Source organism: Chroicocephalus ridibundus, chromosome 1 (assembly GCF_963924245.1).
Source record: "Chroicocephalus ridibundus chromosome 1, bChrRid1.1, whole genome shotgun sequence".
Lineage (NCBI taxonomy): Eukaryota > Metazoa > Chordata > Aves > Charadriiformes > Laridae > Chroicocephalus > Chroicocephalus ridibundus.
This window is the reverse complement of record NC_086284.1, coordinates 188,025,156-188,048,937: the sequence shown is the minus strand read 5'-3', so window position 1 is coordinate 188,048,937 and position 23,782 is coordinate 188,025,156. Positions and strand designations below refer to the sequence as shown.

The 23,782-nt window shown below is 45.5% G+C and overlaps 2 protein-coding genes across 3 annotated transcripts in view; one reads left to right on the top strand and one right to left on the bottom strand.

Moving 5' to 3' along the window:
* Positions 1 to 566: 566 nt before the first annotated feature.
* PRICKLE1 (prickle planar cell polarity protein 1) overlaps positions 567 to 23,782 on the bottom strand; it is a 67,633-nt gene continuing 44,417 nt past the window's right edge. Inside the window, exons 1-8 of one of the 2 annotated variants that reach the window (XM_063323124.1) lie at positions 17,018 to 17,151; positions 10,077 to 10,256; positions 7,676 to 7,789; positions 6,699 to 6,836; positions 6,016 to 6,219; positions 5,295 to 5,481; positions 4,290 to 5,153; positions 567 to 2,895 (exon numbers count right to left, since the gene is read on the bottom strand). In XM_063323124.1, the coding sequence (XP_063179194.1) occupies positions 2,039 to 2,895; positions 4,290 to 5,153; positions 5,295 to 5,481; positions 6,016 to 6,219; positions 6,699 to 6,836; positions 7,676 to 7,789; positions 10,077 to 10,196 (2,484 nt within the window). In that variant the 5' untranslated portion in view covers positions 10,197 to 10,256; positions 17,018 to 17,151 and the 3' untranslated portion in view covers positions 567 to 2,038. Of the gene's footprint in view, positions 2,896 to 4,289; positions 5,154 to 5,294; positions 5,482 to 6,015; positions 6,220 to 6,698; positions 6,837 to 7,675; positions 7,790 to 10,076; positions 10,257 to 17,017; positions 17,152 to 23,782 lie in introns of those variants that run through there. The other variant, XM_063323123.1, reaches the window with a different exon arrangement.
* LOC134511747 (basic salivary proline-rich protein 3-like) lies at positions 14,185 to 17,665 on the top strand. The gene is made up of 2 exons (XM_063326245.1): positions 14,185 to 14,225; positions 16,564 to 17,665. The coding sequence occupies exons 1-2, from the start codon at positions 14,185 to 14,187 to the stop codon at positions 17,663 to 17,665; spliced, it is 1,143 nt and encodes a 380-aa protein (XP_063182315.1).

The window sequence follows — 23,782 nt, the reverse complement described above, 5'->3', positions numbered from 1 at the left end:
ACCTCTGGGAGTAAAAGAGATTTTGCTTATTTTACCCTGGAAAATACAAGCAAGTAACTGCGAGTTTGATTTAGCCTTAGCAATAGCTTCATTTTCTTTGGTGTAAGCCAATACTCATGTGTCCGTTCCCTCCCTTACTTCTAGCTGCTTTTATTTCCAAACTTCTGTACCCTCGAGAAAGGCGAGTTTAGTTCAGTCTGCCAGGCCTTTTTGGTAACGAGCATCTGTTATTTCATTAATTACCTTTCCTCAGCTGGTCAGAAACCCAAAGGCTTTCGCGTGTACTGTCTTTAATAGGTGGCTGTCACTGTTAATTCAACTAACAAATTCCTGCCCTTTATTTAAAACAGTGGAAGAAGTTTATTATAACTTAAAATAGCTGCTGCTCCACATGCGAGTTCAAGGCACCTTTTGAGATTACCTACTGCTTCATGGTTTCTCACCAGCTTGCCTTCTAGAGCCATCCAGCATCTCTCTTCCTTTGTGGAGGCGAACTGCAGAAACTATTTTTGGGAAAGGCAGGGAACAATAATAATAAAAAAAAATAAAATAAATCAGTCCACATCCACAGGAGTTGCATATTTGTTGTACTGATATATTCCAGGCTTGTGTGGTTTTTACATTTATATAGTTTACATTTTGCTTGACCCATAAATAACACTTGCAAGATTAAGAGGGCCATAGTTTAGAGAGTATTTACAGAGCCCCACCATGCATACAGAGCTTTTAATACCTAGTAGACAAAATTAAGCTGTTTTGCACTAAACATTTTTCAGTATTTTTCAACTTAAAACCCCTGACTAAAATACAAGCAATATTTCATCCATAATGCTGCTGTTAAACCCCTAACAAATCTAGTTTGATATTGTAACAAACTTCTTCAAATTCAGGGATATAAAAATATTCAGCTTTTAAAATTTTAACTGTACAATATGTACATTAGTATTTGCACTGTTAAATTATGAATACATTTAAGCCTATGAAATACTACATTATAAATATCAATTATTTTTTTTTATTTTTTGATTTAGAATTGCAGCGAATACATTTTAAAACCTGGATAATGCGTTTGAAAAGACACGATTCCGGAGCCTAATCCTTTAAGCCCTTATGAAAGTATTCATTACGCAAGTAGATTCGTTGACTTCAACGGGGTTACGTGCCCAAGCAAAGGACTCTCCGCAGTTAGTTCTACCTCTTCTCTCACTGCTGGGGGGTGGGAGCCACGGCATAACGAGCATCATCACTCATTGGCAACCCATTCCAGCAGCTGAACTAATATCTTCCTTTAAACAGGCACAAAAAAAGCCCCAAACCCTGACAGAGGCATGGAATTCTTAAAAAATTGTGGAGGAAAAGCCATGAAATTCACACATATAAACTATTTACTGCTGCTTTAGGCTACGGCAAGGCCTCAAGCATTTCAGCTCCCATGTTCTGATTTTTGCCTCCTTAATAGTGGACTCTTTGGAAAAGGAGCACAATTAAAAAAAAAACCAAAACCAACCCTTTTTTTGTAAGGGACCTTGAAGGAGGAAGAGTGAACTTTATCAATGAAGAAAGGGCACAGTACAGAGCCTTCTTTTTCCTGGCAGTAAGAGGAAAAAGTTGAAGATCATCTTGTGTGGGTAGAGCTACAGCACAGGACCATCAATTTTATTTATTGATCTTTGTTGAATTCCCCCTCTCGGACAATTCAACGTAGGTGAACAGCGAGCATAAAATAAAATGTCTACAAAAAGTCTGTATCAAGAACTGCAGTAACCGTATTTTGAGAGCTGAAACATCGTTTGTAAACCTGGCAGTATCTGAGCAGATCATCGTTTTGTAAACCTGGCAATATCTGAGCGGGTCGTCATTTGGCATGGTGACACTTCCGAATGTTACTTGTACAACATAAACTCTGGCAGGGTTATCATTTACACTGGCAAAGCATTAGGAACCTCAGCAACTTGCCCAAGTACAATTATTAATATAAAAAGATGTGGTTCGAACTGTAGCTACAGAGTTGACAGGTCTTCCCAACTGTTAAAGCAAATTAAGAAATGATGCAGTTTTTTCCTTTGTGTCCCCTCTTCTTCTTTGATTTGGTTGTCCTTTGTCCAAACTGAGAACTAGATAACGCAGTAGTTGGACTAGAAAGGTCATCTGTATAGTATGGGTATCTCAGTGACCGTGGCTGTGGAATTGGTTGTCCTAGAAAATATCCTTCCTCTTCAGAATCGGATGATGAGGATGAAGTTGAACACCAGGAGTCATCTTCCTCACCATACAATCCAAAAAATTTATCAACCACCTGATTCCGCAGTGCATAATCAGACCTAGTATGGGCATATTGTCCATACAGCTCCGCATTTTGAATGTATGCCCGAATCTCACGGGAGCTTCTATTTTGAATAAATTTTTCATGATCCTGTGGGGAGTAATACCGAAATCTCTCTCTTGGAGAGCATCTTCTTTCTGCGGCCAAGTTAAGTGCATTATCTGAACGAGACTTCCTACTTCTTCTACGATGATGAGAAGGCCGATTGCCACGCTCTTCAAAATGGTAGACACGCCTACGAGTCCTTTCACTCATTGGAGGCTGACGTATTTCAACATTCTCGTAACTTCCATTATCAATAACATCATCTGAAAACTTCACTTGCTGTGGCCTAGACTGGGATTTAGATCTTCTCAGTACAGGCATATGCACTGGCTTTTCCTCTGGCAAGACCTTTTCCTGACACAACTCTGAGCTCAGACTCTTCAAGGACTCTGTGCTCCGGTGGAGCATTGAAGAATTCAGAGTTCCCATGTTGCTCATTTTCTCACAGTCCTCTACCTCCAGTTCTTGGAAAGTTTGCAAAGAGTAGAGAGATGGCCGTGGTTTGCCTTCTCCGTCCATTGAAGCTCCTGTGGTGGGAATGGAGAAAGGAGGAAAACAAAATGAGAGGACTATCAAAGAGATAAGTACTGTAACAAAATATTAAGCATTTCTTTCCAGTAAAGCAGACCTTATTAGTGCCTTTTTTTTTTTAACTATTACCAAAATAAGTAGCTTCATAGAAGAGTAAGTTTTGTTTTGACTTGAAATATTTAAGTATTAGCTCTGATTACCAAAGAATTAGCTAATATTAGGACATCAAGAGCGGAAGAAGTTTAATGAGTTAAGAGCTTAAAGAGTTAAGAGTTAATTTTAGAGCTAAGCCTCTAGGAAAAAAAGAAGTACTTAAAATTATTCTACAGTCCATGCTTGCCATTTTTAAGGCAAAAATATTTCATGTTTCTGGTATCACTAAATTCAGTATTCCAGCTGTTGCTACAGGAAAGCCAGGCTTACTGCCTCGCAAAGACAGATCCTTACCCTCCAAAAATAATCAGCAGTAACCTGGCCTGGTATACTCCAGGTTTGTGTCCAATGACCCTCCATTCCCACAACAACAGTGCCATCTGCCCCGTGACCTTCCCGGGTGCAACACCTCTGGCTCCTCCTCCTCCCGTGCCCCCCTGAACCAAGCTCCCCTCATCAGTTCCTTCGTTACCGCTTGGGCAACGCAGCACATGGTTGGGCCTGCGCTACGCAAGTAGCTACAAGAATTCAGGTTACAGAAGGAAAGAAATGAAGAAGAGGAGAGGACAACTTTTAAAATGGGTGTCTCATACCTAACTGTCAGGTTTGGGGTTTTTGTAGGGAAATGGCAAGGGAAGGTTAACACACACGCACACACACAAGGACACTTGCGTATCTGACTTTTATCCCTTTGGCTAATTTCAATCACGTTTGACGAGGAGGTTCCCAAAAGTGGAATATCAGTTTCTCTTTAGTCAATGGAGAAAGATAATCTCATAAACCTCATTTCCTAAGGCTACGAAGGTTACCATCCTTTCAGATTTTCTACATATTTTTACAAGCAAATCAGGAAATTACCTAAAGTGTTTTGCCGATTATCTTTAATATTATCCTAGTATATAATGCAAGTTCTTGTACTTAAGGTATGGAAAAAAAATAAATCTTCATTTGCCCAAAGCGGTGGTTTGTATGTAACAAATGCATAGTTCAAGACCATTCTTACTCTGTTTAACGTTATGGATTTTTTTGTTATGAGCAAAGGAAAGGGAAGTAGAAGAATTCAAATAGAATTTAAGTAGCAGAAATGTATCTTGTGGAAGAATATGTGCTTGATAAAAGCCATTTCCTACTTTACTAAAGCGTTTTAGAAATCACAGATATGTAAAGTTCAGAATACTCCAACGCGCATGCTTTGGTTGACCTCTCCATCAAAACCAGTCATTTTTTCCCCCATTACCTGTTATGTTAGACAAAGCCAAAGAATCCATCGAGTCTCGAACACTTTGTTCTTGCTGTTTCAGGTCAGACAAACATTCAAGTGAGCCTCCATACCACGGTGTTTGGTCATGTTTGTATCCTGACGCCCCGTGTTCCATGTCTAGCTCCTGGATTTTCCTGCTGCTGGCCGGGCCTGGGTGGCTGCCATAGGCAGAGTCACCCAAGCCATCTTGTGACTGGGCCCAGTACATGTCTGCTTGATACTTCTTGCTTGCTAGGCTTGGATTATTCTTTTTCAAGTCCAACTTGCTCTTGACCACGCTATCAGAAATCCAGTGTTCGCTTGATCTAATGTCTACTTCAGCGGGCTGTTGGAAGAGGCTTTTATCACCAAACTTCAGAAGCAGTTGAGTCATGTAGTCTTCATGTTCAGCCCATTCTTCAGGGTCTTCAGGCATTTCTTGCTCTACTCTTCCTTTCCAGAAGTCTTCATTAACAAAGCTTGCCTCTTCCCTTGAAAGGCTTAAGTCATCCAGCTTACGAGAAAGAGTATCATCGGCATTGCCTGAAAGGCCGGGAAATTTGTAGTTGAGGGCCGGGGACAGGAGGAGAGACTGGCGGCACTGGTCGGCTGACCGGCTGCTTTTTCCCATGCGGACGCTCCTCCTGGAATCTCTGGATCGAGCAGACTGAAATGCAGAATCGGAAGAGTCAGAGGCGTGAACATCCTCTCCCAAGCTGCAGGTTTTTGAACAGTAAATCTGCCCTTGCTTTGGAAGGAAAGGGCAGCCAAGCAAAGAGGTCTTGCACTGAGCACAAGAAAAGCAAGTCTCTGTGGCGTGCCAGTGCTGTCCATCATAGGTCATCTGAGCATGGTCAACACCTGGAAGGGGAGAAAAACGCAACGCTTTAGGTTTCTCTAAAAAAATTACTTGCAGAATCCACAATTCTGGAATGTGAAATAATTTCATAAATTGGCTTTCCCTTGATTTTTAAGTCTAATGCTTAAAGAGGACATACTTACCAATGTGTTCCCCACAGGTCTCACAGTATTCCGCATAGAGGGATTCAAAACAGTTACAGCAGAACGGTCGCCCATCCTTCATGATGTACCTCTGTCCACCCAGGATTGTTTCGCACTCAAGGCAACAGAAGTGCTTCATGTGCCAGTGGCGACCCTCAGCTTCTGTACACTCATCAGCAAAAATGATCTTTTCAGAGATAAAAAGTAAACTTTTAGTTAAAGCGGCCAAAACCTCACCTCGGGACTCAGTATTCGTGCAGTTCACGTACTAAGTTTATTTTTTATTTAGCTGCCTTTTGAACACAAAGATAGAGACAGCAACTCCCACAGCAACTGCGGCATTCTAATCTTTCTTCAAACGGGAAAGAATTAGGAAAACCTGTACTTTTAAAAAGCCAAAAATTAAATGAGAACATAAGAACTCATCAATTAAAGAAGCTGCTATCAGGATGATATTTTAGAATACTTGTACAGATCCTCTTTCTAATTCAATCTACAAGATTCAATTCTAAATACAAACAGGTATGTGCTTTCTAAATACCATCTCATTGCTTGCAATACTGCCAATTTGACGAGATTAAACACCCCGCAGCCTTCAGACGCATCTATGCATCAGAGTCCGGACTTCTTAAACGAAGGCATCTGAAGTTTGTAATTGCCAAGGTGATTCAATTTGTTAACAACAGAAGTGTGGATTGGCTGTAAAACGTGAATTATTTACCTCGTCACAGGCTGAACATCGAGGCTTGAGAAGTTCAGCGTGGTGTCTGCCGCAGTGAATTTTCCCATCTTGGTAGAAGTAGATAAGGTCAACGAGCAGCTCGTTGCACGTGAAGCACACAAAACAGGAGGGATGCCAGCACACCCCGGGCCCAGCTCTCGAGGCAAAAACTGCGACTTCACCGCCATTTACTTTTGTACCACACTAGGAACAGAAACAGAGAGTTAACACTCTTCTCATCTCAAACTGCTAACTTCTGGCACTTTAAGCTAAGTTAAAACAACAAACACAATATGCAGGTTTTATTCCAAAATTCTGACAAGAGGGAAAAAAATATTCTCAATTTTGGTCTGTGCATCAACAAACCTTTTGTGAAGAGAAGTTTATTTTATACATAATAACATTTTTAAGCATGTGCCCGTTTTCCATTGTGAGTCAGCAACATTTTTTTTTTCAGTAGGAAATCTATCAAAGAGTCAGTTCACTCCCAGTGTCAAAGATTGCATCTTGCTTAAGCAAGCACTACCTTCTTTCTATTTACGTGCAGTTTCAAAAATACTTTTTTGTTGTTGTTGGGGTTTTTTTTGTGTTCAGACATAGAGAAAAGCTTACACATAATATTGAGATACTGTTGTTTTCCATTATTCAGCCCGCTGGCTGGCTTATGGCACCAGTAGCATTACCTGTTCACAAACCGCGTGCATCACTGCTCTTGAGAGTAGTTTAATAGTGCCTCGGCCGAGCGCCTCCTTTTTGCGCTGAGAGCTGAACATCTGCAGTTCCTTCTTTTCTTCCTCGCTTAAAGACTGGCAGTACCTCACCTTCCAGTGAAAACGCAGGAAAACTTGGTTTAGATACTGAGCTTTTAAAGTAACAGATTAATAAGCAAGTGCATATATGCAAGAAATTCATCAGGCATGCCAGCAATTATCATTAAGCTTGTCGTCTCTACCATCTGAATATTTAGCTAATATGGCATAATACAAAAGGAGTACAGAGAAACATTTTGCATTGCGGGGAAAAAAAACCCCACCACAATAAACCAAGTAATTGTCTAGGCAAAAAATAAGATTTTAAAAAGCCCAACCAAAACCTGCTGCTGTCCTAAAATAATGGATGGAATGAACCTAAATCAGCCATAACATTGTCCTTTAGATTTATGGTTAAGTGCCCGCAACTAAGTATTGCGGTATACACAAGATCTTAAGTATTGACACCCCCGCCCCCTTTCCTTACAAAGGGCTTGTTTGTTATTTCCACTTCTACTCCAAATTACACTGCATATCTGAGATGCAAACCTTTTACTATCACAAAGCATCCTTTTTGTGTGCTACGATGCAATGCCAGGAATTTGTAGGTTCCTGGTAATTGGTGGGTGGCTGCAAACACTATAAAACCAACTTGTGTGAAGTTTATTGCAGTGACACCAGCCTCCCCAACAAGCAAAGGCAGTGTCCTTCCAGACAGCTCTTATCTGCACACAAGCCAACCGGACAGCCGAACAATGGCCTCAGTGTACACACCGTGCTGCTTTATAGGTCAGATGCCACCGCAGGCCACGGTTCAGGCTTGTCATGAATACGCAGGTAGGTCGTTCTCCATGTCAAATCCGCCAGGGAGACCGAAAGCCCTGACGGTGCATCCTAAATTCTGTATTTACCTCATTATCGTGGGGCGGCAGCTGATAGAGGAGTTGTTTAATTCGGTGTTTCTCTCCGGGGCTGTTAACGTAAGGGACCTTCTCCTCCGGCAAGCAGGCGAAATACAGCTGGACCTGACCAGGAGGGACGCAGAGTTTAGACGGAGGGACGCACGTCACCCAGGCACTGCAAGCCCCCTTCAGCTACTGTTTTGTCTCGGGTCTCATTTCCGAAGGAAGACGGTTGCGCTACATTAGACCCGTGACAGGGTTTGCGCTGAAAATACGAGACCCAGATGAACCAGCTCAGCAAACCTGAATTGTCTCTGATAAAACTAGCACCCAGCTGCTGAATTGCTTTTCTGGAATGCAATTTGCGGTGACAATTGGGGGCGGGGGGGGTATCATAAATTATGCACATTTAATGTTCTCATTATTCCCACCCCCTTCAGGGCTGGTCAACAACCCCGTGGAAATTCCAAGTTTCCCTCCGCAATTTACCACACAAGGCATGAAGCCTTCCAGAAAACAGCCACTATATAAACAAATTTAATTTGCTCTCTGCGTTTTACACATTGTTGAGACAAAAGCTGTTTTGTAGTCTCCTGCTGATCAGGTTCACCCAAAGCATCAGCTTTCATTGCTTCCATGTGGGCTTTGGTAAGAAGGTGGAAACATCCTTCCCTTGGGAGGAGGCTGGATCCAGCCGCATTTCAATCGGATGCAAATTCGCTATGAAATTTTCACAGGCTGCGTGTTTTTGATAAAGAAATCAATATTAGGTGTACGCACCTATCAATCTTCACTTTATTTATTTTTTATTTTTCCAGAAGAAAATTATGACAGGAAAGCTGTAATGAACACTATGACAAAGGCCAATGGCAAAAAATATTTTCGTGGAACAGCTCCAGATTTATAGTTTTTCCCTATGCAGTTTCCAGCTTGTCACGAGGCCTGGGGCTGTAAATAAGAGCTGACTATTGGCAAAAATATTACTTGCCATCCAGATTTAAATAATGCTCAGGTCAACAGCTTATTGCTGTGCAAGACAGATGAAAAAGAAGGAGTAATCAGTCACTTGACTCAGGAAACAATCAAAATTATACGGGAAAGGTTGTACGAAATATGACTTGGTCTTCATTTAACCGAAATTTAAACATCGGAAGTCTACTGTAAGCCCGCTTACTACTGACTGTATTTCAAGAAGCTCCACAAAAAGATAACAACATGCAGTAAGATAAAGATACTTTATGCCCTTTTCTCAAGTTTGTTGGACTGTTCTCAAAATAAGTCATCCTTCTTGGAAAAAAAAACCTTTAGTGAGTTTGAGCTAGCTGGATTATGAGGATATTTTAGGGCACTTAATTGCTCTGGCAGAATGTTAGCTTGCCGTTTGCCTCAAGGTCTGATTCATCAGGATTCCTATATATGCTTAAGTAAGTAACAAAAAGAGTTTCCCTAAAAATAGCCCGTTATTTGTCATTCCTGCTGACTTTTTACTTTTTTCATGATTAAGAAAAATCTCTGCGTAGTGAAAAGGAGACATCTTCTGCACCTTTATAACTAGGGCCTGTGTTAGGTTGCCAGCTGCAGGAGGGTTGCTCTGCCTCCGTTAGCAGACGCTCCAAAGCCCCTCTGTCCGTTTAACACTGAAGTCCGAGTTGTGGATATTACCGAGTACACAGCTCCAGCACAGTTGCAATACCATCACGTAAACGAATACCCCGAGAGGTTCATTTTGATCTCCCGTAGCCACTTACTCATCAATAATTTCACTTTTATTTCCATTACGGTGATGTTATAAAAGATAAAGAAGAAAAGGGAGAGGGGAAGGAACATCCCAACCAACCCACGAGCGTCAGCTCCAGAGACCGTACAAGAGAAATCCTGGCATGAACAAATGGCAGGCATACACCTATTTAAACAAGCGTAAAATACATTACAACTTGTCACAGTGACAGAACGCTTCCGTTTATGTGCGCTGTAGTAACATACATGTTCTAGATGTCAAATGCCTAATTATTTAAAGAGTTGTACAACTGCAGTGAAGTATTGGCCAAGCAGCACAATGCCACGAGGTATGCCATGGGCTTTAATTTAACCTAGCAACTTATTTCAAAAAGAAGGCAAATTTCAACGCTGCTTTTAGACTTGACAATACATACCTCTGCAGCACATGTTTATTGGAAAATCTTGACTGGGAACTTTTTTTTGGAACATAAAACGTGAGGTGTTGAAGATTTAAAGCTCCCTAAACACAGCCTCATTGGAATAGGAAGCAAAACAAGAAGCGAAGAGCTGTAGACGAATTTAGGTTTTATATACATCCTAATAATTTAATTAGACTTGTAGAGGCAGCCTGTCACTCCCTTAGACAGTCCTTACAAGGCTGATTTGAAAAATGCAGGAGCACAGTTGGTACCTGCTCTGGTCTGAGGCCAGGGGGGACCCAGGCGTATTCTTCCAAGGCACAGCCAGAGTCATCGTCAGATGTTGAGCTTCGCTGACACCCAAAAACGAGATTGTTGGCTTTGGGCTCCATCTTCAATGGCGTAAGTGTGAAGCGTTAAATATTTCAGCTGCAGCTCATGAAGCAATTGATCTGGAGGAAGAGATTAACAGAGCTTTAATAAATTTGAGCACGCAACAACTAATTATCAGTGCAAATGATCTTACAACAGTTTAGTATTCCTTGTGTTGCCCAGAACAATAAATGATTGAAGGATCATGACAACTTGCTACAAGCAATTCAAAAGTGCTTAGAAGAGTTGTAAAAATAAAACTACTCAAGAAAAAAAAAATAGACGCACGCTACCATGTTTGGCAACCACGATGTATTTCAATATTAACGCACTTGTCATCTTTCACACTTCTGCTTGTTTCACATCACAGGTTACATGTAAGTATATCAAGGAAAGACTCGTCGAGCAGATATTAACTGAAGGAACAACCCGAGCTCTCCCTGAAGTCATTACTACCGCCAATCCGGTAACACAAAAGACATGACAACCCCCTGTCAAAAACTAAAGAAATCGTTGGGAAAAGACAGTTGTGCAAGTAGCATCCTGTTTTTCCCAAGGTAGGCACAGAGCAGCGAGCATCTGCTGGATTCCTCTGAGAACGTCGTTTTAGCTGTACCGGAGCGGAAGGGCGTTGGTCCAGTTAAATATCTGAAATCCAATTATGTCAGATTGGGCTCTCTATAATACATCATGATTGTTCTGTTAATTTAAAACCCTACAGGGAGATGCTTCTGTTGATTCATGAAGCCTGCAAAGCTTAATATCAGTGGGATCATTTTGAGTCACAACTGGCAAAGGCGTCTCTCACCAACATCCGTAGCATTCTGCAGTAAAAAGCTTATTAAGATAAATATCTTTCATTAATTCTAGCAGAAGTTCTTAGGAAATTCAGTGAATTAGGAATTAGTTCTTAGGAATTTCAGTGAAGTACAGATAACCAAAAGCAGAGAGGATGTATCGTACCAAGACAGACACCCTGACCACTGGAGGCTGCTTTTACAGTACAACGTTACACATGAGCTGGGCCTTCCCCGTTTTAGGCAATTCTTTCACCTATTCATCTAAACACAGACGCAATTTTGTCAGTGCTAGATCTGAGCTGTACAGACTTTTAATCTCCTTGATGTATAACCTTGCTCGTGTGTCTAAAAGGGAGAACAATCTAAAAACTTCTGGTGGGTCCCACGCTACATTTTCAGTCTCGTCACCACCATATTACAGAAAATAAGTCGCTGCTAGATCACAGGTGGAAGAAAGATTTAAGACCATGTACCCAAGTATTCTGCTAGTTACTCAACAGGAGTTTATCCTTCGTCAGGCGTGAGGCACTGGTTAGTGCCAGGCTCTGTTGATTCCGTACGTAAACCCAAACCTGCTCCCATAAAAAGCGACCACATGCATCCAAAGCTACAACCTTGGAGAAATTACAATACTTGGTATTACACAGTCTATTTACCCCTGTTCTCAGTAAGTCTATACATTCCCACACCCAACAAAACCAGATGGGATTACTTAACTCTTCCACTCTGCTAGTGCTTGAAAAATTTAACTTGTTTTTTAACTTTACTCCAAAAACTTCTGGTTCGAAAACATGTGCGCTATTTTTGGTGCACTGCTAAGATGCCAACATGCTTCTATGACACTGCATAGCCGCACTGTAATAAAAGATTAATTTAATATTTGATGGGGCAAGCAAACCTGCCAACCTCCCCTTTGAGAACAGGCTATTTCCACAAAGCTTGTCAGCTGTCAGGCAAATTTCTGAAATCTTACTCTAGCTGAACAACTGAAGGTTAGCAAAACAGCTTCCGAGCTTAACATCTGCATATTACAACCTCTGTCAAGAAAGGCGAGTAAAACCAAACTCAGTCCTAAAAGCTCAATCCTGTATATTTAAAATATAAAGACAGACATCCCAGGACGTACTAGATCCCCTGAATTCATTTCCTTCAGAAACAGATAATAAGGCAAGCGATAAAAACCCGTTTACCCTCTCCACGTTCTAGTGGAAACGAAGTCAACCACGGCTTTTGTTATTGTTTTTATAAAACTGGGGGAGCGGGGGAGGAGGGATGGAGGAATACTGAGATGCAGTTAAAAAAAATCACTGCTAACAAAAAAGGCAACGGTGCTCACTGTTGCAGATGGATGGGGATGCTCAGGTTGGCAGCTTCTGTCCTGCATCATCTATACCCAAATAATTCTGAAGTATAAAGTCACTATGAGCATCATTGAGAAGCCCAAGTCCTTCCAAGACCATAGAATCACAGAATGGTTTGGGTTGGAAGGGACCTTAAAGATCATCTAGTTCCACCCCCCCTGCCATGGGCAGGGACACCTCCCACTAGACCAGGCTGCTCAAAGCCCTGTCCAGCCTGGCCTCGATGATCTTAGCAGCAGATGAACTGTTTTATAGTTTCCCTTCAGAGAAAGGCAGATATCTGGTTTACAATAATGTGCCACCAGCTGACGCCTAAACTGGTATTTCCAACTCTTAAGGCATTGCAACACAAGAACTTGTGTGGGTCAGACTGTCACTTTTCAAGAACTGACTCCTGCCCAATAACCCAGGAATAAAAGGAGTCACTAGGTGAGACATCTTTGCCAACATTTCATTAGACCTTAACTGCACCACAGGAAGCAGATCTGAAATGTAATGTAGGCCAAGGGACAGGTTCGGCTCTGCCAGTCCCCGGGCACTGGAGGGGGTGTGCCCCGTCCGGCTCACATGGCACCCGGTGCTCACAAGTACACACGGGTAATTGAGTAATTGCTTCATGTTGATCGTTCAAAAACCTCTCTCTGTAAGATCAAAGAATAACTTAGAATCATAGAATCATAGAATCATAGGGTTGGAAGGGACCTCTGGAGATCATCTAGTCCAACCCCCCTGCCAGAGCAGGGTCACCTAGAGCAGGTTACACAGGAACACGTCCAGGTGGGTTTTGAATGTCTCCAGAGATGGAGACTCCACCACCTCTCTGGGCAGCCTGTTCCAGTGCTCTGCCACCCTCAAAGTAAAGAAGTTCCTCCTCATGTTTAGGTGGAACTTCCTATGTTCCAGTTTGTGCCCATTGCCTCTTGTCCTGTCCCCGGGCACCACTGAAAAGAGCCTGGCCCCATCGTCCTGACACCCACCCTTTAAGTATTTATAAGCGTTGATAAGGTCACCCCTCAGACGTCTTTTTTCCAGACTGAAGAGACCCAAATCCCTCAGCCTTTCTTCATAAGAGAGGTGTTCCAGTCCCCTAATCATCCTCGTAGCCCTCCGCTGCACCCTTTCCAGCAGTTCCCTGTCCCTCTTGAACCGGGGAGCCCAGAACTGGACACAGTACTCCAGGTGCGGCCTCACCAAGGCAGAGTAGAGGGGGAGGATGACCTCCCTTGACCTGCTGGCCACGCTCCTCTTGATGCACCCCAGGATGCCATTGGCCTTCTTGGCCACAAGGGCACATTGCTGGCTCATGGTCATCCTGTTGTCCACCAGGACTCCCAGGTCTCTTTCCACAGAGCTGCTCTCCAGCAGGTCAGCACCCAACCTGTACTGGTGCATGGGGTTGTTCCTCCCCAGGTGCAGCACCCTACACTTGCCCTTGTTGAACTTCATAAGGTTTCTCTCTGCCCAGATCTCCAACCTGTCCAGGTCTCTCTGTATGGCGGCACAGCCTTCCGGTGTGTCAGCCACCCCACCCAGCTTGGTGTCATCAGCAAACTTGCTGAGGGTGCACTCTATCCCCTCATCCAGGTCATTGATGAATATGTTGAACAGGACTGGACCCAGTACTGACCCCTGGGGAACACCACTCGTCACTGGTCTCCAACTAGACTCTGTGCCCCTAATCACAACCCTCTGAGCTCTATCTTTCAACCAGTTTTCTATCCACCCCACTGTCCATTCATCTAACCCACTGAAACAAAAATCAAAACAAAATCTGAATGCACGCAGACTTGTTAACTTTTCTGAGGATTTTTGATCACTAAGGCTACACGTCACTTCTACGCGGCAAAATGCGGCGCTGGCTAATGTTGGGATTTCAACTACAGCAAAGGTATGCAAGCACAAGAGCGTTGCCTAATTCCAAAGGAAGACAAGGCTTTGGTACGAGAGAGATCACGCTGCTTTTCCACAGAGGCTGATCCTGCCTGGGCCACCTCTGGCCCATCCATTCCAGACAGCACGCGCTCCAGCTAGAGGAAACCACAGACCCAACCTCCCGGTGATACAGGGCAGGCTGAAAGTACCTCTGGTAAAGAATAAAAGAAAAATACACCTCACCTCTAACTGTAAAATGCAACTTTACAGTCAGGGTGCTCCTCCCCAGATAAGGCGATTGGAAAGGTTTAAAGCGAGGTTCATAAATCTCAATGAACCCAGACCACTCAAAGGACAGCATTCCCTTTAAAAGAAAAATGCCACCATAGAGCTAATGCTAAACCAGCTATAAAATGACTGACAGTACGCCATATATCAATACGGCCCTGTCACAAATATTGGGGTGGTGCTGAGAATGAGGTTTCCAAACCAGCCCAGCTTAACAGCAGGCTACCTGCAGAACTATTTTAGCAATTGCTTGTTTAGGAGCGCTCCTTCCTCTCCTGCTCACGTGTAATTTGGTTTGCATTTTAAAACTACAGGGTTCTTCTTCCCCCCTCCCCAACCGCACTCATCCTTCAAAGTGATCTGTTTAAAATGATTACATCCTAAGGAGGATTCAAATGAATATAAACAACAGCTGAAAAAATAAATGCTTTCTGAGGGATGAGTAGAAAGGTGGTCTTTCTACTCCTGCCATGACATCTACAAAACACAGCAAGGATGTTTTGTTTTGCTTTCTTAAAGTTTGTGGAACATTTTGAGGTTTCGGCTCTGTTCAAATCCTGCCTCTCAAAAAAAGCTTCTTAGCCTACAAGGAGGTATTTCACTGGCAGCTTGACAACTATGAACAACATAATTGAATTAAACAGCTAAATTTGATTTAAAAATAAAAGCAATTCGTAAGTTTTTTTCTACTGATGTATTTAAAAAGACTGTATCGTGACAAAGTTCTTAGAAGCAAAGACAAACTGCACTCCTAATTACAAACCCACGGGTACATAAAACGTGAGGATATCGAACTTAGAGCAAAGCTATTGCTGAACCCCATCTGAAGGTTATCCCCGTGCTAGGATTTCCAGCTCACTGATTATGTTCACCCCTGACCAGATAGAAGAGGTCATGATTTGTGAGCACAGTTAGACAAACATCTCCTTGCCCATCCCCTGCTGTTTTACTCTGTCCTGCAGGGCAAATTGTTTAACAACTTTTTTGTTAGAAGGCTTGTTAACAAGGCTATAGGGGATACAAGATGCATATCACATGCATCCATTCACAATGAAGGCTCAACGAGTTAAGATTAGCATGGCCAGCCCATTCACCTGCTTATTTAATCCCTGATGCATGATAACTACGTTAGAAGAGGAAGGGTGTAATACAGCAGCAATAAACCACCATAAAATAACAATTATGTATTACACGAACGATCAGAAAGCCACATTCCCTAGAGACAGTACAAGTAACGTATTTACAGACTGGGGAAATCTGGATCCAAGTTGACGAGCAGAATTCGTATCAGCACCAGCACATGGCTGCCTCTCCAGCTGTTGGGTCCATTGAGTAACTGAATTATCCAGAGCAGTGGGGGGAGGAACGAAGCCTGTATGCTTGTTCATTCAACTTTTAGATGGACCCTACAAGTAAAACAAGAACTTTTTTTCCCCCCCCTTATGTTAGTCTGCGTACAAGTACCGACAGAAGAGTTAACTGCTTTCCTCCTCTAGCATCCTAGCACAAAGATCACTTTTCCAACTGGAAGTTGGAGGATCCTTCTCAGCGTGATTTCTTTTGACGAGCCACGCTGCAAAGACAGGCTACCTGCATTCACAAAAGGAGGAAGCACCGTGACAAAGCATCGCCTCACGCCAGCACATCTGATTGGGATGTATTATGCTTGGCGCTGTGTAGCGCTGATGGAAATACAAGCACACGCTGCAGTTAGGCAAGAACCAAACCTCTAGCCGAGGAAGCGGTATTCTCACGGATGCTTCCCCCCTCTCTCCTTAAGAGGGTGTACAGATTTAGAAAGAAAGCAATCTTGCCTTTTACAGTCTCCCATTGATTTTTTTTAAATTCTATTTTAAACAGCAGCCAGACTTTACTCCAATGTACACATATACTCAGGTTTCACCCCGTCACCTGTTGGCTCCCGAACAACACCCTTCTTTGTTAGGGCTCACAGCCCTCATTTGAGACAAGTTTCCAGAGAAAACACTTCAAGAAAGTGTTCAATAAGTCAGAAGACTGGAGTTGTAAAAACAAAATTCCGCGCATAGCCCGGTTTATTCTGACAGACACGCGTCGCCGTACGCGCCCATCCCAGAGGAGCCCCGGAGACGGTGCCTTCTTCAGCAGGCAGAGCTCCCCGAAGGACAGGGGGGTGTCCCCGTCCCGACCGAGTCTGCAGGACGTTACGGTGGCTCAGAGGCAGCCCCGGGTCCCCGTCCCCCCCCGCCCCGGGCACCCCCCCGGCTCTCCGGCGGACGATCCGGGAGGGAGAGCGGACACCGGCACCCGCACGTTACCTCCTCACAGCACCCAAACAGCGGCGAGGCGGCTGGCGGAGCCGGGAGAGGAGGCGATGCCCGCTGCAGACCCGACCCCGCGGCTCCTCGGCTGCGCTCGCCGTTCCAAACCGAGCCCCCTTTCCCCCGCCCCCGGGGCTGTAAAGACCAAGAGACCCGGCCAGGCGCCCGCCCGCAGCTCCCCGGCTCCGGCGGGACGCAGCGTCCCCGGCGCGCTGCTCACCTCGGCCCGGACCGCGGCTCCCCTCCCCGGGCGGGTCCGGAGGAGCGGCCAGCGCCAGGCACGGCCCCGCCGAGGAAGGGGGCGGCAGCAGCGGGGGGGCTCCTCCTGCCCTGCCCTGCCGCTTCCCCTCCTCGTCCCGCCTGCTGGGAGAGCTACCTGCGCCGCCCCCCCACCATCCTCCCTCCCCTCCCCCGGGGCTGCGAGCCGGGCAGGGGGCAGCCTGCCGAGCCGCTCCTCCCCAAACGCGCCCCGGACCGGCACCGCCAGCGCCTCCCCCCTCGAGGGGGGGCTCCCCCCGACCCCCGGCATCCCCCGCCGGGAGCAGGAGCGCGGCCCCAGCGCCCCTCACCGCTCCTCCGTCAGGCGGCGGGAGGAATTTCTCCCACCAGCGATGCTCCTCCGAAGTGCTGCCCGAGGCGGGGGGAGGGAGGGAGAGAAGGAGGGCGGGGGGCTACTCCTGTCACCGACCCCGAGGCAGGAAGGGTCGCCGGCCCCGCCGCCTGCCTACCCGGGGGACCAGGCAATAAATTTCTGCGCTCAGGACACGGCGGACAATGTGGTTTAGCGACAACGCTTTTGTTCGCGTTTACGCCCGAAATAGATTTCCCACCCCACCCTCCGCCCCGCTCCGGGGCCGCCCCGGGCTGACCCGGCCCGGCCAGCGCCGTCCCGCCGCATCCGAGCGCACGGAGCGATCAAGGACTCGGATAATGGACGGGAACGCATTTGTTCTAGATCGTTGTGTGTTAAGTAAAATTAATAAAAATAATAATAATAATAAAAAAATCAATCCGAAGCTGAGGACCACAGCGAGCAGATGACCATCGCTGCCTCCTTTGGCACATCTCAAGTGAGAAATAGGCGTCCGAGCCTCAGCTTATGGACAGAAAAGTAACACCCGAGCTACTGGGGCATTTCCTAAATGCTCCTGGACAAACAACTGCCAGCCCTGACATTAACTCCCCCCCCCCAGCGTGGGCATAAAAAGCCCCGAGAGGCGGGTGGTTTGGCTTCAAAGGCTGGCGGGCAGCTTCCCCTCCGGCACCGTGAATGTCACCGTGAACACCGCGGTCAAATTTCCTCTTTCCTCTTCCCTCCCGCTCTTTGTCTCCCTTGGGAAGTCATTATCAAAGGGAATTTATTCGCCCTGCATCTCGGGGGCAAAGCGGCAACCCCCCTCACCCCCCTCGCTGCGAGGGGCGGCGGGCAGCGGCGACCCAGCCCGCCCGGTTGCCCCCGCGGAGGCCCCGCGGCCGGGGGCTCCTTATCTGCCCGGGCCCGCCGTGCGGGACGGCGACGGGGCACTTCGCAGACACTTATCGCTTCCCCCAGGAACCGAATTTGCATGAATTTAAATTCATTCTTCTCAATTTGAATGGCTTTGCCCGCAGGGTGCTCAGGGGAGTTGGCCCCGACGGGTAAAGGCGCGGCGGCCGCCGCGGGCAGAGGCGCTCAGAGGAGCATCCCGGTCCCCATCCCCATCCCCGTCCCCATCCCGTCCCCCCCGGCCCTGAGCCGGGCACAGGCGAGCTTCGCGGCGGGGCGGGAAGAGCCGCCAGCCCTCCGGCCGTGGGCTGATTAACCAGCGCCAGACGCAGCCCGATAGAAAGGGAGGCTGATGGATCCGGACCAACACCGGGCTACCTGATCTCAAGTCGCAGAGCCTTATCCTGAGTTAACGACGTTAAAAACGGCCCGTCGACTACAGCCCCTCCCCACCGCAAACCGGCTGTGCCATGAGATGTGCCCAGGGACCTTCCAGTTACACCGGGAACCGTGGGTGAATGAAGGAGCTCCCGCACGGATCCAGCCCCGTGAAATCAAAGCCACAGTCTGTGGCTCCTGCAGCGTAAAAAAAACTGCTGAAACTCCAGCAAATTAACCAGCTCAAATCCTTCCACACCCCATTTCACTTCCATAAGCAGTTTCGCTGGTTGCACTACCTCCATTCTTAAACTGCTAAGTTGTTTTGAGGTCAAAGTTGGCGTATCACTTGGATGAACTAGAGATTTTGTCAGAGCTTTTGTCGGTGCTGGCTTTACAAGACCCAGACTGTTTCTATTCTGTTTGTTGGACTGAGCAGACCCCATCTGGTGGCCAGCTGAACATCTGCCAACTCCATTCATCATTAATCAAAAATGGAAATGTCAGGAATAATGTTTATTCTTCCCCACTACACGACTGAATTAAATACCAACAATTTGCATATATTGTCTACTCCTTTTCCAGGGGTGCCTGACCTTTTCTTCATAGTTCCCTGCAGCGAGGGCTCACTGCATCCGCACAGCACATTGCAAAAACGAGAATCTCATTTGGGGACTTCTGCAACACAACCAACTCAATGGCCACAGATAAGTTTGCAAAGTTTCCTGTCCTAGAGCCTACTGAAGCCAAAGAAGAGATGTTCACTTACTTTACTGGGCAGCCAAACTGTCCCCGATCTCACCAACACTCTCCCTGACACCGAAGTGTTTGAGGGCGTACAGAGATAGTTGGCTGCACTGCTCTTTTTTCCTGGACTTTTCTGGCTCGAGTGCGGAAACTGTTATATTGTTCTGGGCAATGCACTTAAAGATTATCAGGCCAAAAACAACCATTGCGATCTTCCAGCCTGAACTCATGTGGTCATAAGATTTTCCTAAAATTATTGTCTGCATGAAGAAAACATTTGATTTTGATTTAAAAGTACCAGCAATGAAAAACCCGCCACAACTCCTGTTAAATCCGCTACAGCCCTTATTAAATTGTTTCAAGTAGTCAATTATTTTAAACAACTTTTTTTTTTTTTTAATATCTCGGATTGCTGTGTTTCAGTGCTCAAACACTGGATCCTGGATTGGATCATACACTTGAACGTTAGTTAGGTGAAAGAAACAGCTACCATAACTCCCCCTAGGCATCTGCAAATTGTGAAAGTCATTCCTTAACTGTCTCTTTTGATTCAGGCTGCTTCCACAAGAACAAAAGTGTTGCTAAGATTTTTTTATTTTTATTTGTACACAACAAATACGACAGCACACATACTTGTTATCTGAAGCATAAACTGTGCTACAGAAGTTGCCCCCGCCAAAAAAAAAAGCTAAAAAATGACAGGCACAAACTGACTTGCCCTTTAAGGCATGTTCCACATTCTTGACTGCGGCTGGGTAGAGCTGATCCTTCAAACAACCAGATGGTTCAAGGGACTTGTAATAGATATGGAACCTTTTGCCCTAAGGTATTAGCACAAATTTAGTCTAGGTAACAACTTACTTTTACTGCTGACCACGCCAGGGGTGTTCTTTGGCCTGTAAGAAATTCCCTAAGCGTATCAGCATGGTTTCCCAGTTCCACAATTATCCACATCAGGGAACATCCCCTGAGATAACACTGTAATTGTTACCTTTGTTGGCAGTTACAGAGGAGAGACCAAGGAGCAGAGAAGGAATTAACCTCTTGTGCTTCAGAGGTGGCTTCTCCGGCTAGGACAGTGGCAGAACACCCACCTCTCAAGCCCGATTAGTTCTGTGGATAAACAGAGGAGGTCACCCTTTACATCATCACCCTTTAATGATCACCACCTCCACTCCAAGAGTTTTAATTAAGCATCATCTCACCTGTTCATTTAAAATAAGAAGTTGTGAGTCAGCTATGAAAGGTGAAAGCATGCAGTAAGGTGAATGGAAGCTAGAATAAAAAAAAAAAAAAATCTATGAGTAATAATTCTTTCAGAGAAGCCAATGAGAAAACTATTTGAAATAAACCAGGTTTCATGTTTTGAAACAAAACAAACCAAGAAAGGTTTTGCATGTTTCTGACAGCACAGGAGGAGTCCACGGAGCAGGAATTACAACTGTTTCCCAAGGGCTTATGCACAAATCAAAGCCCATGCCTGACGCAGGCGGGTATGCCCTTCAGGAATTCTAGGGATGTCGACTCCACCATGTATGGTCCTGCCTGCAGGCTACAGCGCAGGGAGCTCTAGGATGCGTTTATAGCACCAAGGTCCTTTCCACCTTCAGTGGCCCCAGGTCTATGCCCTGAGGGAGCAAAGATGCCAGAGCAAGGGAAGCAGTTCCACCACAGTCTGAGCTGATCTACCAGAAAACCCAACCCAGTGAAAAAATGCTGGTTTAGTTCCCTGGACCTGCCAGCGTTAGCACAAGGGAAAACCAGGACCACCTCCTGTGAGTCTGGACTGTCGTGGAGCTGCAGGCTCAGCTGTTAGCTTCACTCCCTCTCTCTTCTGGGGAAACTGGGAATCGTGGGCAAACATGCCCTTGCAAACACGAGGGCAGGAGGGGTCTTGCTCAGATGTTGCATGAATGGCCTGATCTACAAGACCACTTTACATGATGCTCAAATTCAAGTGAAATTTAACTATGTTTACCTTGGTGTGTTCAGAAACCCCTGTAGAAATCCACCTGCATCTCTAGATACGTGAATGTCTTGTCAAACCTGGCCCTAGGCCTCCTCTCACAGGTTCTTCATGAGTCTGGAAGTACACCTTCATAAGCGGGAATAGTTTGCACCATTTTACCTCTATATATGATCACCTGGAGACACTGGATGCTCCTGAAGTAAAGCTGAAACCTTGAAGGACCCTAACGGGCCTCCAGAGCAAGGCCACCCCTCTTTGTAGGGGCCATTCTATGCCTACAGCCATAGCTGAAACCTCCTTGTGCTCTCCCTGTTCAACATCGCTTCCTCCTGCCCACCCAAACCGTGGAGTTTGGCACCAACAGCGGATCACCACGTCCTGCTGGGAGTACAAGCTACAAGAGGCAGACTGGTACTGTTACTGGTGTAATGGGGCCTTTCTGGGCCGATGACTGGTGTCTTCCTGTTTTTTCTTTTTCGAGACTGCAAAGAAAGGGTACAGAGGCAGCACCACGAGTTCTGATGCCTCCAGAGTCTTAATTTTTGCTAATTCTTAAATAACATTTAAGTAACATGTAAAAATGCAGGGAAAACCAGCTCTGTAAGAAGACAGGCAGGTAAAAGACAAGAGACGATATGCAACAGAAAGGGGGAGATACGGGGATTAAAAGGAAGCGTGCTTATGAAATGCAACAAGTTAAAAAATAAGGAAAAGACAACAATGCCCCAAACAACTTTAGAAAGTAAATGAAAACATCCCACGGAAATATTAACATCAGATAACAAATCAGGAGATGATCAAGTGGCACTAGACAAATACACAAATAAATAAAAGAAATGCTCATTTGTATTTTCAGCCACCAAACAATGGCACAGGGAGCTGCCGAGGCACCCAGCAAGCAGGGAAACATCGCCTGAATGGCTTGCTACGGAGAGCTGCACCAGCTACCACTGGTCTGAGGACTGGCCGGCATCAGCTACTGCCATGTTGGGAATGCATGTCTAAAGGAGGTTTATTTTAGTTCCTTTTCTTAGTGCTCTCTCAGTTGAGGACCAACACACCTTTTAAAACCATGATCCCACTTTGCTTCAGCAGCAAAGAATTAAAGTTTCATTAAAATGCCCTTCCTTGTTGGATCGGGCTAGGACTTGCTCCTGAACCAACAGGTCTGTTGCCATATCTGGAAACTCTTAACCCCACAGGCTTTTCTGAAGACAGTAATCTTGATTTTATCATAATTGGCTCCGCGCAGCCTACAGTCACACGGGGCAGGGGTAACCGCCCGGCTGCCCACAGTACAGCCGCAACCACCGGCGGACAGGTGTGAGCGGGGCTCCCCTACCCACATCGACACCCTGGGTTAATTAGCGCCCTGTTTCCCAGGCTGCACAAGGCACAACAAAGCGCCTTGCAACAACATGCGCCCGCAACGCTTTGCCTGGTAGCAGAGGCTGACGCAGGGTGGAATCGCTGCCTGGGTTTTTAATAACACCCCAGCGCAAACACCATTATGCAACGGGGAAGGTGTTGCAGAGCCAGTGCTAATGCGCTGTTTGCTTATTGAGGGACTTTTCAGCCAAGTATTGTGCCAAAGCCTGTGCGGATGATGAATGATGGCACTCTTATCTGTGTCAGGCTCCATTCTCAGGCTTTGCCTCTGAAGAACTCCGCGCAATTTATCTAAACTGGTTTGGAAATTGATTTAGATTAAAATAGGAAATGGTGCAAACTCCGTGTGGTTCTTCCACTATGACCAACACGCATACACACACACGAAGGCAGACTCACCCCAGGAGCGGGGCATCCATGTAAAGAAATAAATATTTAAACTAGTATTTAAACAAATATTTGAACTAGTATTTAAAAACAAATTCCAAACCCTTCATGAGTACAGTTTTGTTGCATGAGTAACGCTCTGGTTACACTCAGTCTGCCCTGTCGCTGGTGATGCTTCTCAACAGCCCAAACTTCGGAAAAAAACAGGTGATTGAGTTTAGGCGAAGGCAAAGTTTGACATGGAGGATTACTACTGCTGCTGTGGCATTATATCCAGAGAAAATAAAATGCAGTTTAAGCTAAAGACGAGATCTGCAAACATTTTTGATAACCTCCTCTTGCTTAAAATTGGCAGGGAGAGGGAAATCTAGCAGCCACTGAAACAGGTAACTAGCAGAGCGCTACGTTGTCATTTTCTACAAGCCATACTCACCGCACACTACAAATACAGGGGAGAGAACAATGTTTAGATTAACTATTAGTTTATTTTACCAAATTAATCTCGCAGGCCATCCTCTAGGCAGACAGTGATGCAAGGAGCACATAAAAAACGTCAGGTGGATAACAACACGCATTACAACTTTATTAGCTTTCTTCAGTACAGCAGCTGCAAGACAGAAAGAGAGACT

Excerpts from the sequence above, each read along its gene's own strand:
- LOC134511747 (XM_063326245.1), top strand. The coding sequence starts at position 14,185 with ATGCGGCGCTGGCTAATGTTGGGATTTCAACTACAGCAAAG. Across the intron at positions 14,226-16,563 it reads GGATTTCAACTACAGCAAAG|ACACGCGTCGCCGTACGCGC; the intron begins GTATGCAAGCAC and ends TTATTCTGACAG.